Source organism: Drosophila grimshawi, unplaced genomic scaffold (genome assembly GCF_018153295.1).
Source record: "Drosophila grimshawi isolate 15287-2541.00 unplaced genomic scaffold, ASM1815329v1 contig_1377, whole genome shotgun sequence".
In the NCBI taxonomy this organism is placed as follows: Eukaryota; Metazoa; Arthropoda; class Insecta; order Diptera; family Drosophilidae; genus Drosophila; species Drosophila grimshawi.
The window spans coordinates 5,479,840-5,497,521 of record NW_025062900.1 but is presented as its reverse complement, the minus strand read 5'-3'; the positions used below and the strand labels follow the sequence as shown (position 1 = coordinate 5,497,521).

The following is a 17,682-nucleotide window of genomic DNA, read 5'->3' as shown; positions in this document are numbered from 1 at the left end:
AACAAAGTCGACACTCAAGAAGTGTGTATTTATCTACAAATTCATTAGAATTTCGCCTAATTTGCAAGAAATTTTCGAGTTGCTTTTAACTATTCAAAGTACACGCAGCAGACAGTGGAATTGTTTACAGATTCTCAGAGTTAGGATCGTGGTGGTGACTTTCGTGCTTGCAGTGCTATTTGCAAGTTGTTATATTCGTGAAACTTGCGATAGTCGGCACATTCCAGCAGGTGTTCGTCCATTTGTTCCGCCGGCAAACGATGCGTTGCATTAAATTTGCAAATTTGCAACGTTGGCCCACGGTAATTGCGCTTGCATTTTATAATGTGACCGGGCAAGCGGAACAGCAGAATACGATGTTCAGCATTATATGGACATATACCGTACTCAGAGTCAGTCATTTTGCGTAATATACAACAAAAATGAATTGATTATTTATAAAATTTTTAATCCAGCTTAAAATACCCAATATTGAAAGTACCGCTACTTTGCAGCTAGAGATGGACTTATATATAGTCGCAGCAAGTTTAGGTTCACGCACTATCGACTGCTTTAGATCGATACCCGTGGTGAGTAATTTCTGCGTATTTTTTTAATCTTAATTAGGCCCGGTATGCAGATCAAAGCGTATTAATGAATAAAAACACGTGCAGTATATTATGCAGCTGAAGTCCGTTGATTTTTACACCTTGAGTTAAACTATAATACAAGAAAAACTCAGATTTTTATCAATTGTTTTGGTGTATATTCAATCAAAATACGCACTCCTCTGATAAAAATGATTTGATTCGATAATATTCTCATATACTCATCTCTAATCGATACTCTTCGAATGTGGAAAATAAATCCAGCAGTATCGACACCGCCCGACCCTCCCGACTCCTTGCTCAGTCGTTGAAAAGTAATCGTACAGTTCGGACATCAGTTTACCTGACGGAATAAAAAGTTGATCTAATTGCGTTCGTTGTGGGAATCAAAAAAGTAAAATTTTCCACACAATAAAAAATGGCACGTACCAAGCAAACTGCCCGTAAATCCACTGGAGGCAAAGCACCTCGCAAACAACTGGCCACCAAGGCTGCCCGCAAGTCGGCCCCATCCACTGGCGGCGTTAAGAAGCCCCATCGTTATCGGCCTGGCACCGTGGCGCTGAGAGAAATTCGTCGCTACCAAAAGTCCACGGAGCTGCTCATCCGCAAGCTGCCCTTCCAGCGTTTGGTTCGTGAAATTGCCCAAGATTTCAAGACCGATTTGCGTTTCCAGTCGGCCGCCATTGGTGCATTGCAGGTAAGCAAATTGGCGCGAAAGAGATGCAACATACACACACATATATATGTGTGTGAGGAGTGGGGGGAGTAGTTCGGGCGTATTTCGCACCAAAATGTAATTGACAAAATTCAGCTTGAAATATGTCAAATGAATGCGCTTATCTTTTGCAGGAAGCGTCGGAGGCCTATTTGGTTGGTCTTTTCGAGGACACCAATTTGTGCGCCATTCATGCCAAGCGTGTGACCATCATGCCCAAGGACATTCAGCTGGCCAGACGCATCCGCGGTGAGCGCGCCTAATCGCCGTGTCCGCCATCTTTAATTAGAAAAGCAGCGCAGTTGCTGCTGTTACTGTCAACTATATTGAGAAAAACAATGACAATAGCGGCGTCGAAAATTGCAGCTGCTGCTTAGAATTAAGTTTCTTATTATACTTAAAATATAAGTGAAAGATCATTTGGACCGTCTAAACTTAATAAAATAAAAATACACTTCTTTTTCTTGTGTAAAACTTTTTGCTCCAAATAGCAATAAAGCAGTTTTTATTTTTGTGTTAGTATGGGTGTGATTTTAATTAAGTATGTTTTTGAGGGTTGATTTTTGTTGTGTTGGCAAATGCAAGTTTTTATTTAAACACAATTGTGTCCAGCATGGCTCCTAAACACTGTACGATATTATTCTGCATGACCTTGTCGACCTTCTCCTCCAGATGCCGTTTCGGATCCTGTTTACCCACATTCTTGATCGCCAGTTGTTCGGGCGTCATTTTCTCCTCGTCCTCGAGTGACTGGAAAATGGAAATAGAATTTTGGAATATGGCAATAATTAAATTTACAATATTACACAACATAATTAGGATAGTCTGTAACTTTTGAAATATCTAGAAAAATGTAGAAACGTTACAATTATCAATATTGTATAAAAAGAAAAAGACATAAATAAATATATATAGATATATAAACATGATAAGATGATCCCTTAAAAAATTGGAGTTGTAAAAAAATATAAGGCTCATCTTAATAATCCAAAATAGGGTCATAGACGGATATATGAGTCATATAAATTTAGGGGAATTGTTGCTTAAAATGCCACATGTTAAAGCGAGACAAACAACTTGTAAAAACAAATATGATTTCTTGGTAGTTCCTTGAAGAACTAGTTCAATTTAGATAACTAAAGTTCGCAACTAACAACTTTTTCGATTGTTTGTTGTTTTAGCAAAGAGTTGCCACCCAGACAGAAAATATAATGTATTTTGGATTTTTTTTAAAGAGTAAACAAAATTCGTTGTGGGAAAATTAAAAATGACTTGTTGAATTTTCAAGCTTACCTTGTTATAGTTCTTGGCCAGATCGAGCATTTCGGCGACGGTATCTTCGTTGATGGAGCAGTGCTCGTTGTAGTCGGCGAGCGTTAGACCATCCTTCCACGATTTCTTGTGCAGATTGAGGAGCATCTTCTGCTCCAGTTCGTTCTTGCGGTAGTTAATGCTGATGGAATAGTAATGACGATTCAGGCCATGGATCAGTGCCTGCACCGATGGCTTCTGCAAATGCCCCAAATTCGAGGTGGTCTGTCGCGGCTCCTGTCCCAGCACTAACATATTCGGATTGATCAAACGAAACGCATCGATGACCACCTTACCCTTCACCGACTGTATAGGATCGACGACAACGGCCACCGCTCGCTCGGACAACGCCTCAAAGGATTGCTGTGTATTGATGTCGACGCCGGACAGCCAGCAGCCGAAACCCGGATGCGAATGATACCAGCCAACGACCATTTCGGGCCGACCTGTCTGCTTGAGCATGTCCAACATTTTGGCCTGAAAAACGGGATCCACAGCTTCCACAGAGACGCCCGTGCCCGTTTGGGGCATGGCAAAAACATCGATAACCTGCACCGTATAATCATCGACAAATTCGCCCAGCATCAGACCCATCACTTCCATCGGTACACCGGCCCGTCCATGCTTCAGCATCTTGAGCAGGGCCAGCGATGAGATGTACACCTGCTCGGCGGTGTCCACGACGGGTGCGTCTGTTGGCGGTGCTGCCTGGGGCATGGCGCCGCCCAAACGTAGCAAACGATCCATAATTCGACTATTCGACATTCACATTAAAAAAAAACCATTAATCAATTAGACTAAAACAGAATCTCCTTACACTTACCTAATGGTTAATATTTAGGCAACGCGTGTGCTCGCGAAGAATTTTACTTAATTTACGTTTGATTTAGCTTGCAGCAATAACAAAAGCAAAGCACTTTTTGCTTCGCTTGCTTCTTATTTTTTGACAGTCAGCGTCGGCAAAGTGCAAGTAATACTTCGTTTATCGATAACAGTTGCGAGCGCAACACTGCCGCACAATCAGTGTGCACAACTATCGACTATCGAAAAAATCGCACTGGTTGAGTAAAACTAGATAATTATAATAGTTAGATAATAAAATCTGCTAGCAAATTAACTTTGTTCTTGGTTGAATTCAAAGTATTTCTGATCTTTATTTGCCCATGTGCATGGCCAGCACATTTCCAGCACTGGCCACACACACACAGCTGTTTATTGTGCAATATGACCAGCTGTTGCTTAGTAAACAACGAATATATCGATAAATCTTGTCGTGTTGGGTGAATTCTTTTGAATGCTCAAAAATGTATATTCAGTTTTTCCAAAAATAATTAAGCTGCAATGGGTTCCGCCTGACTTAGCTTCAGTTATGATGATGATGGCTTTTTGGCCAACGTATTAAAAAATATAAATGCCATGCGAACATTCGTAATGAGTAAGTAGGAAAACTACAACAATTGTACTTAAGGTTTGCCGCGCCAAATGCAAATGCATTGCCTTTCACCTAGACGCAGGGCACCATCAACATCATCATTCATTCATTCAAATGCCACCCAAAAATTCCCAAGCAGCGAAATATCATTTAAAATGCCATCGCACTTTGGGGTCGAAGGTGGGTTCGGTTTCTCATTTGATTGCAACATTTCGTCTGCGCTACTTCATTTTCCGTCCACCGCTTGCGCTGTGTGGCAATTTTCTGAAACAAAAAGTTTTTCCATTTTCCATTCGCCATCCATCCATCCATCAGCACAGCAAACGGTTCAGTTGCAGTTTGTCGTTCGCTACACACGCTCGTTGCCAACTTAACTGTTAACAGTGTCTACATTTTTATTAACCGTTTGTGTTCCATTCTACATGTGTGTATTAATTAAATGCTTTGGCAACATTGCATATAATTTTGAGATACGCCGTTTAACAAAGGGTAAATAATCACAATTATTAAAGGCTATTAAGGTTTTTTTTTAATGAACTGAAACGGTTTCGAGGCAATTGTCGATTTTGCAGTCTCTTATCAGAAACATCCGAACTGTTATTGTTGATAAAGCAGCTACAGAGAACGTATTTGTGTGTGTGTGTGTGTGTGTTTTTTTTTTTGGTATTTAGTGGGAGGCATTCAGTGTTGCCAAATTTAATTTTCTGCTTGAACTTCAGCTCTTTTTGAAAGTGCTAATGAAGTAACTATTTATTAATTAATTAAAGTTATTAAATATTTTTATATGTGTAAGCAGCGTAACTTGTTAAAATTTGTTTTTTTTTTTTTTAAATTAGTGTGAGACATGCAATGTTTGTCAAATTGATTCATTTTAGCGTGAAACTTAGCTTTTTAAATGCTATCAGCGCTGTAGTTTTTGTTGCTCCATTTCTCACTAAGGGAGACATGCAGTGTTGCCAAATTTAATTTTTAGCTTGAGCTTTAGCATTTTTTGAAAGTGCAAATGCGATAACTGCTTATTAATTAGTTAAAGCTATTTTTTGATGTGTGCAAATAGCGTAACTTGTTAAATATTGTTTTATTATATAATTTAGTGGGAGACATGCAATTTTAGTCAGATTTTAGCGTGAAAAAATCTATATTTTGTTACTAGTGTAAGTTGTCTAGCAAACTCAACATGCGAGCTTATTGGCTATTCGTAAAATATCTTCAAATGCTGCCAAGAAACACACGTTCGCTCTCCCGATAAGTGTATACCAATCATTGACCTTGTCAGCGAGTTTAAAGAAATGCGTTTAACTGCACTCAAGTTGTCGTCATTAAATCTCGTTTAAATCTCGTTAAAAAAAATAAATCGTGGCAAAACCACCAATTACAAAACGGTAACTAAAACTCAAACAATTTATATGTAAAAAATTTGATGAAAAAAAGAGGAAAAAACAAGTTTGTTCAGCTATGAAATTTACCTTTTATGGTCCAAGAAAACTCAACTTTTTTAGGAGATCTTTTTTATTGTTGTTACTGAAGAGGAATAAACGGAAATAGTTAAAAATCGGAGCAGCCGATAATAGGGGGGCCCTTTATCAGTTAGAAGACCCCACTTAATGGAGAGCTAAACGTTTTCTACAATTATTTTCCATTTAATTTTTGGGCTTTGAAGATCTCCTAATGATATGCCATCGAAAGTTGCAGACGAGTGAAAACGTGAAGAAATTGTCCCAACACTCTTGCTGATTTCGATTTTTGAAGTGCCTTATCATCATTTCAATTTATCATAATTTAATTTGAGACATGATCAACTTGATTTAATCATTCCAAGACGCGACTATCTGCTAAAGTTGCAAATTTTGGTAAACTGATTGCAAAGCAATTTCCCCTATAGATATTGAGTACATGTTTGTGGTCGAATTTCAGTTTAATAACAGTGTTGAGTGTGGATTCTTTTGAGAACTGATTTTTTTCTTGCGAAAATATATAAAGCATCTTATTGCTGCTTGGTTTCTCACAAGCATCCGATTACTATATCATATAACTTGACAGCTTGTTTAACAAGCTGAAAACTTAGCTTTTTAAGAATTGGATAAACGAGCTTTGATTTTTCTGTCAAATTACAGTACAGTACAGTTTTATCAAACAGCTAAAACACAAAGTAAAAATTTAAAATTTTAATTTTATTCAGTTTTAGACTTGGACTTATAACGGCTAAAGCAAAACTAAATATTGCAGCTTAAACAAGGGGATGGGGCGGGGATTGGTGTGCGTTACGCCCTACCGCAGAGCTGTGTGTGTGTGTACAGCTGTTTCTGATAGCTCTCAAGCATTACCAAGACTTGGCATTGAGTCATTTACGTAACTAGAACGAGCGCTGAAAACAATAAATATAGCTAAAAAAATTAGATGTATATAAAAAATGTATTCATGGCTTAGCCGAGACAGCAACCACATGGTTAATTTTATAATTTGACAACAACAACAACACAGATCGCGCGACATGCAAGCGACTTTAATTTCACTTTTTATTGGCCAAGTTAGCGCAAAATCAGAGCAAATGCATCTTGAAGAGTATGAGGAGGAAGAGGGGGTGTTTAGTTTACTCATTAATTGTTTGTTGTTTGAAAGAAAGTTTTAATTACGTGCAGCATTTAAGATAATGAAGCATTTAAGGCGCACATTCATTAAAAAATTGCTCAATTTTTGAAAGTGCAACAGCAGCAGCAGCAACAACAACAACAAACAAAACAATTGCATTCATTTGCATTTTGCATTTTACAACTTACAAATTTTCACTTTACAGCAAAACACATCAACAAATAGCAGTAGCCAACGATGACGTCGTTGCAAACGTCACCAATGCGAGAGCAGCATAAGAATGAGGAGCCAAAGGAGCAGAACTCACCACAATGCACAAGCACACCGCTAACAGGAAGCAGAAAAGCAGAAGCACCATTCCCATCACCACCCACCACTCGCATACCACATCCTCTCAATAGTGATGGTGAATTTAGTGTTCCATTGCGTCGTTCCGCTTCGATGCGCTTGCGCGCCACAAAAGCGCATCAGCGGCAGCTCAACATGACGGGGGATTTTAGTACGCGCGCAAAGCTTGCCGAGAGCTCATCATCGTTGAAAGTTGCCACGCCAATTGTTGTGGGTTTAACGCGTAATCGCACCTGGTGCACCAATTTAGGCCACACTACTATCACAAAGTCATCCACAACGGAGCTGGAGGAGCCGAGCACACATGCATTATGCAGCGACAACCAATGTTTGGCCCTAACAACGGAGAAGCAATCTGAACTGGATATGGCCGCCTCCAAGTCGCGTAATATGGTAAGTTGTGGGTGGTTCGACTTTTATCGATTTTTGCATTAGATATTGTCTTTTTTTTTTTTGTACGCCTATTCCAATTACCCGCCTCTGACCTATGTAACTTAAAATAGACTTAAAATCGCCCTCGCTGAAGAAGAGGAAGAAGCAGAAGACGTAATTAACAGTCGTGTTCAGAATTTAACATTGCCCCGTTATCATTACGAAACGTCCCTGTTGGGAACACTTATATGCGTAACAGCCCTGCATTACATTCATTAAAGCACCCCCAAAGCGGTGTTGTAACGTGTAACTTCTCATTACAAATTCTGTTGTTCCACATATTCTACATGCACACACACACACACACACACATATACATGCATACATGCATATACATACGTACAGATATCCTTTAGCATAGGCTGGAAGTGTATTTCCCATTCTCCAAGCGAGTTGAATGCACTGTGCATAATCATTGAATTATAGATTATCCTTACTTTTCACTTATATTTCGTTGAGCATAAGAAGATGAGTAATTTTTTGGTGATTGAAATGTTTGCAAATGAGGACTTTAGTTTTTTTAAGTCTTTCAAAAAACGAATAAGAAATTATCGCCGTCCAATGGAGCATTTCAACTCCATTTAAAGATTTTTTTATTCTTATGCATAAAAAAAACAAATATAGGATAGAATTAAATTGAACTGAAATAATAGGAAATTCTTAATTCGATTTTTTGTTTTTCAAAATATGTATTGTAAATAAATTGCAATTGTAGCTTTTATTCTAGCCAATACACCTAAACCGCTACTCTTCAAAACTGTAAAAATTATGCACAGTTTGAGAATCATAAAAGAATTTACAGCTTGCAGTTTTGTTTTGTTTTGGATTTTGATATTAGAATACGAAGCCTAGGTTTAGCGGCCTGCAGCAGCTGTTTCAATTCCATTTCCGCTCGTTCCGCACGTTGCCCAAATATACCAGGCAAACAAACAAACAAACAGCTGAGCGCGATTCACAACTAGGAAATGCAAGTGCGCGGCACAGCACAGCTTTTGCAAATATTGACACACATATACATACATACATAAATACACACACATACACATATACATGTATGCTCGTACCATTTTCAACCATTCTCTGTTCCTCTCTATCGCCCCCCACAAAAAAAAATAGTAAAGAAAACTCTGCTGCTGACCATTTTTTGAGGGTTGACTGGTTCTCTGGTTTGTTGTCGTTTGTTTGTGTTGTGTTTGTTGCTGCTGCTGCTGCTTCTTCTTCTTGTTTTCTTGGGCATCTTCTTTCATTTCTCTGACCCATGCGATTTTTGTGTGTTCAGTTGTATTTTAATGCTCAACGTGAACGCGTGCAAAAAAAGCAAAAGCTCAGCTCAGCTCAACTCTGCCTTTTCCCTTTCCATTTCGCGCTCTTCACGTTGTGCTATTGTTGTTTAAAGTTTGGCTTTCGTGTGAATGTCTTTAAGTACGTATGTATATATTTTTACATATATGCACACACACACATACAAATGCACTTTATGTTTATAACGCATTCTAATTACGGGTAATAGACAGCTTGCGGCTTTGCGGCAAGGTTTTAGCTGTTAATTATCCGCTTGGACGGCCTTTATATGGCCATAATTGCAGTTCGCTGGCCCTTTTTGCATAAATAATTGTTATTGATATGTGGTGTGGAACTCAAAAAGAAACTGAAATACCTTCGAAAATTATAAAAGCAAATAATAATAATAATAATATGTTGCTAGTTTTTACACTAATGAATCGAAGTGTTTAATTCCTTTTTCAAGGAAGTGCGAAAACAAGTTTTAATTTATGGCAGTGAAAGTTGTTGTTTTGAATCAACATTTGCTTTTATGAATTTTGAGCAAAAACGGTGTTTTCAAATTATCCTTAAGCTGAAGCAAATGCCAAAAATGCATTGCTTTTGAATATCGGTTCAGTTTTGCCAAAGTTATGGAAAGTTTAGTTGCATCTCTTAATACGATTTGTTGAAATTATAAGTTTGACATAAATAATACCCTTTTTTTAAATTATTATTTTGTTGTGAAGTTTGCAGTGCTTTGAAGGAGACGTCCTCGACTCCATAATGTATATATAGATGCTCGATCCGGATCACTAGTCGTGTGTATATAGTCATGTTCTTTTGACCGTCTGTTTCTATGTGAATTACTCCCTCAGTTTTAAAGACATCTTGTTGAAACTTAAAATTTATTCGCAGTCAAGCAGATCGTTTTACTATATCACAAAGCTGTCATTATTCTCTACTAAGATACCAATTATATTCTACAAAGATATCCAGACCAAACTCACAAAATATGCTGCTTATTCTGCTCCTCACATTTTAGTAAGAAATCATCACCATCTTGGGGTACTTTACCATCGGAACTATCGAGCTATCCACAGATAATACAATACAATTACATAAACATATAATTACATCGGTTAGCAGTTCGTTAAACCTACAAAAACATAATAATACAGCAAACTGCACAGATTAACTCCTAACTCTACAATGGTATATAATTTTAGCTAACTATCTTAAGATAGATTTTCTTACTTGTTTTTGTATAATCAAAAGCTGCAAATAATTGAAATAACTTCCTTATCGACCCTGAAAAGTAGGCAAAACAGTTAAATGACTGCCAAAAGTAAGAAGACCACCCGCAATATTAAAAATATACTCGGCCAAAATAACATTCAAGAATTGGTGACGCTATAAAGCCAAGTTGGCAAGTTGGCAAGTGGCCAACTGGGTTATTTCGACCATTACGTGAACAAAGACACAATGCACATTTTGCTTTGCACACCTGCAAATGGAAAAAAACTCAAATCAAATCGATTTTTTATTCTTGTTTTAGTCTCTCCAGCCGAGGGAGGAATGGGGTAGATAAGATGGGAGACGTGACTGTAGTGGAATTTTAATTGATATTAAGTCGACAATATGCCAGACTCTTAACACATGCCAATAAAGTGCAAAAGTGCGTAACGTAAACAACAACAAAAGGCAGCAGCAGCAGAAGAAGAAGAACATTAGCCCAGTTGAGGTACTTGTCCAAGAGGTAATACTTTTTATTAGATACTATCTTTTTAGAAGCCAGCCAGTCAGCCTGCCAGCCAGCCAGCCAGCCAGCTGTGTGAGCTCGTGCGTAAAACTTATTACGAAGAAAATTCTGTGTAGTTGAACAATTAAAATAGGGCAAGAAACTCATTAATGATGATTATGAAATGTGCACGAGACAACGGAAAGAGAGAGAGAGAGAGAGGTGTTCTACAAAGCCCTAGAGCAGATTACCTCTCTTTCTCTCACAGACTGCTCTGTGGTTTAACCTGATTTGCATGGGAACGGTTCTGCTGTGGTGCAGTTGGTCGTTGTGCAGTTGGCTAAAATCGCTGACAATTGCTGACAATCGCTGAAACAATGACAGAAGCCCAATGACGAGTTGGTCATTTTGGCTTCATTCTAAATCACATTTCACTTCACATTTCCTTAGATTTCTTGTTTTTTTTCCCCAAGCTGGTTTCCAGAATTAGCACAAGGTATAAAAGAAACTATAATTTGACTGGTTTGACTAAGTCGTTGGCTATTTGCAATTTCCTTCGTTATTATGTCATAATGTGGCGCAAACTTATTTTTGCATTTGAATTAGATTGTTATTTCGTAATAATAATTTGGAATAGTCATAATAATTGATAATTGGTTTGTTGCTTAAAATGCTTTCGAATTGCGGTTTAGTTAAATCAATTTTTGCGGCCTGCTTAATGTTGTAATCTTAACAAAACTACAACTTTCTTGTTAGCATATTGTTAACCAGTTTTCTGTTGCTATGTACCAAATTTTAGATACCCTTCGTTGCAGATCGTTGTTAATTTGCTGACATATATATTTTAGTCTGGAATAGTTTCGATGCGAATTATAATTGTCTTTTCTGTGAACTGACTAATCCGAATTTATTTATTTATATTGTATCAGCAAGCGGACATTTATGTCTATAGATATCTGAATTGTTCCTATGGTAGATATATGATATATAATAGCACGCATATCTTATAAATTTAGTTGGTTATCTTGGTAATAGAAATTGTAAATGGAACTAAATGAAATAGTGTCTATAAAAAGTTTGAAAGTTTTAATCTATACAGATTCCCTTTAGGAATTTTATTATAATAATATAATCTACATATAATAAAGAAAACTGGTTGGTAAATGGGACTTAAAAAAGGATACCGTTGGCGATATCTACCCTGTAGGATTCTATATAGCTTTCAGAGATAAATAAATAAATCAGTGCAACTCTGATTCCGATTGGGTTTAACCAAACACATAGATAAATAGTTTAGTCTATCTCTCTTCATCTATCTATCTCTCTCTCCTTCTCCTTCTCTTTCTCTCTCTCTCTCTCTCCTTCTTTCTCGCTCTCTCTCTCTCTCGCTCTCTCTCTCTCTCTCTCTCTCTCTCTCTCTCTCTCTCTCTCTCTCTCTCCCTCTCTCTCAATATGCCCACTGGTCTAATAAGCAGCTAAAAGTGACCACAAAAATGCCGCTGCAATCCGATCTTACCAAAGGGGTGCTGTGGAAAGGGAGGAGGAGGGGGATAGGGTAACGGAATGAATTCCATACAATGAAAGTAAGCATGAAAAAAACACGCTTGCCTGAAGAAATGTATTTTGTATACAAATTTGTTATACATACTTACAAATTGGTTTTGGGTCGTATTTTGCGGTATTTCACTCTATGTGTTATGTTCCCCCCTTTCCCACCCCCCTCACCCCACACTGCTTGCTGCCCATGTGCATTCCCTCTTAAAATCCACGCGATCTTTTTCTATTGTTTTTAGCTGGGTTTTTTCTTTCTTTTTTGTTGCACGACTGAGCAAACAGCATGAAAAATTGAGCGAAACAACAAGAAGAAAAACAAGCGCAAAAAGATTAGCAAGCGAAAGCAAAGGCAGATAGAAACTAAGCATGGCTTTTAAGCTAATCGCTCTGTCTAAACAATTTATTTCTATTTGGCAGTCTCTAAAGCTGAACGGTGGCAGTGCAGAGTTAACGGGCAATCAGACACCATCATCAACGACAACGACGACTTCGACGCCAAAGACTCCCAAGACACCGTTGAACGGAGCAACGATTACATCTCCAACTGGCCACAACTGTTGCGGCCGTACTACGAAATTGGCCGGAGGACAGGTTAAGAAGCCGGACGCCGCTAAGCAGTTATCCACAGTGCATGAGACTAAAATATCGCCAAAGACGCCGCCAGTGACACCAGATTCACCGAGCACCTATCTGGATGATGATCTAGACTCGATGTATTCGTTTGCGACCACCACATCCGGTCGCTCGACCATGTCCTGCGAGCATCCCTATGTGGCCAGGTGAGAGTGCAACTATATATAGATAAAGATCGTTAGTAATTACTACTTGAGGAAGGTTTTTTATATCTCTTTTTGTAGAATGTGCAAGATATATTTATTTTAGAAACGATTTTATACTCTAAACAAATTAGAAATGGGTAATTGACTTTAAGGAAGTTGTGCAAAAGTGTGTAATAGGCAGTAGCTAATATCTCCAACCCCATAATATATATCTATATATATATATATTCTTCATCAGTATTAAAAGCTGTTTTGATTTAACAATTTCCCTCTGTGCATTTGATTGAAAATGCCATTCTATACAATACAACAAATTTAATATGTAATTTCTCATATATCAAGTACCAAGTCATTTGTATCGATAACTGTAATCGTAAAGCGAAAGGTATAACTTATCTAAGTAATATACAAAATATCCAATTATATTATTGATCAACTGCGAACATTTCATTAAGATCACTTAGCAAACTCAGATTTTGTTAAGCATAACGTATTTTTACATTGTACAAACTACTTTTAGCAGGCGGGTTGAGGATATCTGAGGAACATTCTAACTTGTTATGATCAATTTGAGGTTTATTGGCTGGAAAATTAGGAATCTTGCAATTTGTGTTTCTACTCCATGAAATTTGAATGCAGAAAGTTATTTAGTAGCTTCAAATGGGTTTCATTTTAAAGATCATTTTGTGGACCGCCACCAGATGTGTATTTTAGAAAGTATCCAAACAAAATAAGTATTAATATGTTACTATAACTAAAATCCAATTGATATATTATCCAATAAGACTCAACTCGATCAATTTGCACTTACAGAAACGGCACCACATTCAGTGGCCGTAAGATGAAATATGTGGTGCACTGCTCCAATTATGCGGGTCAAGTTGGACCCGATTATCTGACGCCGACGCAGCGGGCACAGCGCCAGATACGACGCCTCAAGGAGCTGCTGTGCATTGCACGCCAGGATCTGGAGGTGAAGGATACGGAAATCTTGCGACTCACCCGTGAGGTGGTCGAGTTGCGTCTGTTCAAGGCATCGCTCAGTTCGCCCGAGGAGCGTTCCGCATCCTCGGATGCGGTCACAGTGCGCGAGGCGGAACTGAAGACATCGCAGGATGTCTCGCCCATTGTGGACATGGCCGATGAGGCCAAGTGCAGTCCACGGCATCTGGCACGACAGCAGCAGCAGCAGCATCAGCAATTGCAAATGTCCGCCGAGATGCAGAGTTCGTATGCGGATTCGGGACACTTTGAGGATCTAACGATGTCATCGGTGCACTCGAAGGATTCGCAAACGCAAAGCGATGATGTTTGCGATGCAGATGCAGATGCAACTGGAGCTGGAGCCGGAGCTGCCGGCACGTGTGCTGATCTATCATCGTCGGGGGGCAGCAATCTGGAGAACTATGAGCTGCAGCGCCAGGAGCTAATCCGCATGTATGAGCATCGCATCGAGGAACTGATACGCACCCAGGACGGCGTCAACAGCGATCTGAAGAGATCGCACAACGACAAGGTGGAGGCATTGCTCCAGAAACTGGCCGAATGCAATACACGCTACTCGGACATGGTGCCCGACTATGAGCATGCCAAGCAGCGCATCCGGGAGCTCGAGAAACAGCTCGAGGATCTGCAGCGGAGGCTCGTCGAGCACGAGGAGAAGCAGAACAAAATGTATCTGCACATGTACCAGCAGGGACAGGAGGCGGAGCGCATAACGCGTGCCGATCAGGTACGGAAACTATAAGAGAGAGAGGGAGAGAGAGAGAGAGAGGGAGAGAGAGCGAAAGAGAGAGTTTACATTTATAGCAGGAGCAATGCTCTAGTCGAGAGTGCTCGATACAGGATATAACCTGAAACAAAATCCAAGAGTAAATATTAAGCTTTAAGTTGTAGTTTTCACTCTCTCTCTCTCTCTCACACACTCTCTTTGTGGATTTACACTCTCTCTTAAACGTTCCATTCCGCATTGTTTCATCTTGTTATGTTTGTTTCTTGGCAGGCAATGGAACTGGCACAGAGACAGCCGGATAGCAAGGTGTCCATCAATGAGCTGCTGCATCAGCTGCAGAGCACTCAGGATGAGCTGGAGAATATACGCGTAAGATTCTTCAATATATTTCTCATACTATTTTCGGTTTTGTTTTGTGTGTTGCATTTTGTTGCATCCTGAACGCGACTTCATTCCAAAACGACAACAACAACAAGAACAACAACAACACACAGCAACACACATCAACAACAACAATAAGAAACACAACAACAAAAACAACAACAACAACATCTTCACATTTATCAGCTGTGTGCTTGTGTGTGTGTGTGTGTGCTTCTCTCTCTATCTCTGTATCTCTCTCTCTGGTTGAGGGCGTTCCATTTCAATTTGGCGCTTTTTGTCTGGCTGGAAAAGCTGCACATTAATTGAAATGTCGCGTCGTTAATCAACTAATTTTGTTAATTTCACGTCTTTAGCTTTTAAGTACCATCTAAAAATAACATATATATGCATAATGAATTAATTACCATTTTTCTTGACAATTGCATTGCAAACATTTACAATACATTAAAAAGCAACGTTTGATTTTCATCGTTTTACTTTTCGTCTTTAACTTTAACCGCTTTGTTTCATTCCACACCGTTCCGTTGCCAGCTCAATAGTAGTAACAGCAAAAGTACAGTTACATACATCGTAGCGCAGAGAGTGCATGATTTTTACAGTTAAAACTTTCTTGATTTGTCTTCTTTTTCTTCTGCTCTCTTTATTGCATGTTTATATAGCGTTATATATATATCTCTATCTCTCTATGTATATAGAGCGATATTTTAAGGCGTTAGTTTTTCCACTTTTCCTTTTTTGAAAATGTTTAATAACTTGTTCAATTCTCTTTCTATATACTCTATACCTATAAAATTGTCGTATAAAACAAAAAACAAAAACAAAAAAAAAACAACAAAAAAAATACCAAAAAAATATATTTTTGTAGGCATCAGAGTGTAGAATGAGGGAGTGCGGCAATAATCATGCGCTCCTCACTGCAAAGGAGGCCATTTCTTTGTGGGTACTTGGCGCGCGTAAGGTTTGTAATATCCAAAAAAAATACAAAAAAAAAACCTCAAAGAAACCAACTAACAAATTGTACCTAACCCCACTTTTTTTATTTACTTTGCAAACAAAATTGTTCATAAAAATTCATTAAGACTTTATTTATTTAATTATGATTTTCTGGTCCATTGGCTAACGAACATTTCGGATTATCATGTACAAATACCCTGTAAACATTTCATTTACATTTGCGCCATCACATCATAGGGTATATAAAGAGTGGGGGCCTGTAAGTTGTTGGGGACAGAAACTGGAATGCTGGAAAGTTGTAGTCAATTCACATTGTTTCCACTGAAATTCAGTTTGTTTCCACTGGAAACGCTTTTGGCATTTTAATCTCTTCTACAAACTATAAAAATAATTAATAAATAGTGGTAACTAGAGGTATGTTTTTTATACACATATTTGTATATATTCTATATAATACAATAAATACTAATAAAACACATGGCTAGTTCATTTAATTTCGTTGCTATATTTTTTAGCAACCGTTGCGAATAAAACCAAAAACATTAAATTTCACACACGTAATGCTAAAAACATTAGTATTCTTAAGAAATACCCATTAATTAAATACATACATACATATATAGCATGTGGTTCATCTATCAATTAATTCCCTTAGACAGTTCATTAAATTTTATGACCCCAAAAATAAAAAAAAAGGTAATCGCTTGGAAATTTTAATGCAATTCTCTTTTCTAATATTTAAAATATTTTTTCAATATGTAAACTTAATTTTATAGAATTTCTGAAATTATAATTTCTGTAAACTTTAAGTTTCCAAGCGATCACTTTCAAAAAATCGCTATCCCAATATATTCAGTGTTACATAATCATAAATTAAATGTTCATCTGTCATTGCACCATCAACAAATAAATCAAAGTTTATGTAAATATAATTATACTTTTTGTAAACGAGCAAAACCTAACCTCACATTTACCATATAAATATATTCAAGTAAGTGTTTACTAATCTCTTGCTCTCTCTCTCTCTCTCTCTCTCTCTCTCACTCTCTTCTCTTGCACTCTGTCTGTTGTAAACACTAACAAAATGTAAATCGTTAATCGATAAATAGACGATTTATCGTCGCCTGTTGGAGGCGCAAAAGAATCGCACCCATGTGGATCCGGAAGTGACGTTGCAATTTCTGAAGAGCGCCATTTTCTACTTTCTAACGGACAAGGAGAACTCGCAGGGACATCTGCAGGCCATCGAGAGCATCCTCGAGTTCACCGACGTGGAGAAGGAGAAGATCAGTCAGGCGAGATCATCGACAAAGTAATGCTCCATTCTTATTATTATTAATATTAACATTATTATTTCGATTGTGGGAGGCTCCGCCAAAAATAATGTTCTATTTTTTTAGTGATGCTAAATTGATTGTTTTGTGTCGCGTTCATTTAACGAATTTATTTTCATTATTATTTTGTCACTGAAATAATTATTGAGAAATTGAGAAACTTTGAGACGTACCGTTCCAGTTTTGGCGGCAACAACGAAAGAAAAGAAAATGAAAATCTTGTACAAAGAAAATTCCTAATTTCCTAATTCCCTCATATATATTTATTATAAATTTTGTGTTAAGCATACGAGAGTACGTCCTATAGAAAATAAACGCCAAGGTGCGTTACAAAAGAATAATAAAAAAAGAATAGAATTTTAAAGAAATTGTACATCCTTTGATTCGTCCTGGTTGTTAGATAGAAAACTCAGGCATAACACAAGAAAATCTGATATAGTTTCGATCGTGTTTCAGTGAAATTTTAAATATAAATAAATGCTAAACTAGTTGAAAATCTGCGTTTTCTTTTATTTTATTCAAACGAT

General features: G+C 37.8%; 3 protein-coding genes across 8 annotated transcripts; 2 read left to right on the top strand and 1 right to left on the bottom strand.

The window, feature by feature from the left end:
• Positions 1 to 460: 460 nt before the first annotated feature.
• LOC6562307 (histone H3.3A) lies at positions 461 to 1,793 on the top strand. Of its 2 annotated transcripts, none has more exons than XM_001988985.2 (3): positions 461 to 569; positions 855 to 1,287; positions 1,440 to 1,793. In XM_001988985.2, exons 2-3 carry the CDS (start codon positions 1,006 to 1,008, stop codon positions 1,566 to 1,568), a joined length of 411 nt encoding a protein of 136 aa, XP_001989021.1. In that variant the 5' UTR covers positions 461 to 569; positions 855 to 1,005; the 3' UTR covers positions 1,569 to 1,793. The 2 variants fall into 2 exon arrangements, with proteins under 2 accessions (XP_001989021.1, XP_032591710.1); XM_032735819.2 differs by having other exon boundaries at positions 505 to 569; positions 852 to 1,287.
• Positions 1,764 to 3,610, bottom strand: LOC6562308 (26S proteasome non-ATPase regulatory subunit 14). Its single transcript, XM_001988986.3, has 3 exons — positions 3,440 to 3,610; positions 2,599 to 3,370; positions 1,764 to 2,055 (listed from the first exon to the last, which is right to left on the bottom strand). Exons 2-3 carry the CDS (start codon positions 3,361 to 3,363, stop codon positions 1,894 to 1,896), a joined length of 927 nt encoding a protein of 308 aa, XP_001989022.1. The 5' UTR covers positions 3,364 to 3,370; positions 3,440 to 3,610; the 3' UTR covers positions 1,764 to 1,893.
• A 773-nt stretch (positions 3,611 to 4,383) lies between these two features.
• On the top strand, positions 4,384 to 17,651 carry LOC6562309. Of its 5 annotated transcripts, none has more exons than XM_032735821.2 (8): positions 4,488 to 4,537; positions 6,843 to 7,378; positions 12,390 to 12,751; positions 13,565 to 14,483; positions 14,754 to 14,852; positions 15,733 to 15,825; positions 16,931 to 17,133; positions 17,222 to 17,651. In XM_032735821.2, the coding sequence occupies exons 2-8, from the start codon at positions 6,875 to 6,877 to the stop codon at positions 17,289 to 17,291; spliced, it is 2,250 nt and encodes a 749-aa protein (XP_032591712.1). In that variant the 5' UTR covers positions 4,488 to 4,537; positions 6,843 to 6,874; the 3' UTR covers positions 17,292 to 17,651. The 5 variants fall into 5 exon arrangements, with proteins under 5 accessions (XP_043070374.1, XP_032591712.1, XP_032591713.1 ...); XM_001988987.3 differs by lacking the exon at positions 4,488 to 4,537 and adding an exon at positions 6,381 to 6,397; XM_043214439.1 differs by having other exon boundaries at positions 4,384 to 4,537; positions 16,931 to 17,651.
• The last annotated feature ends 31 nt before the right edge of the window (positions 17,652 to 17,682 follow it).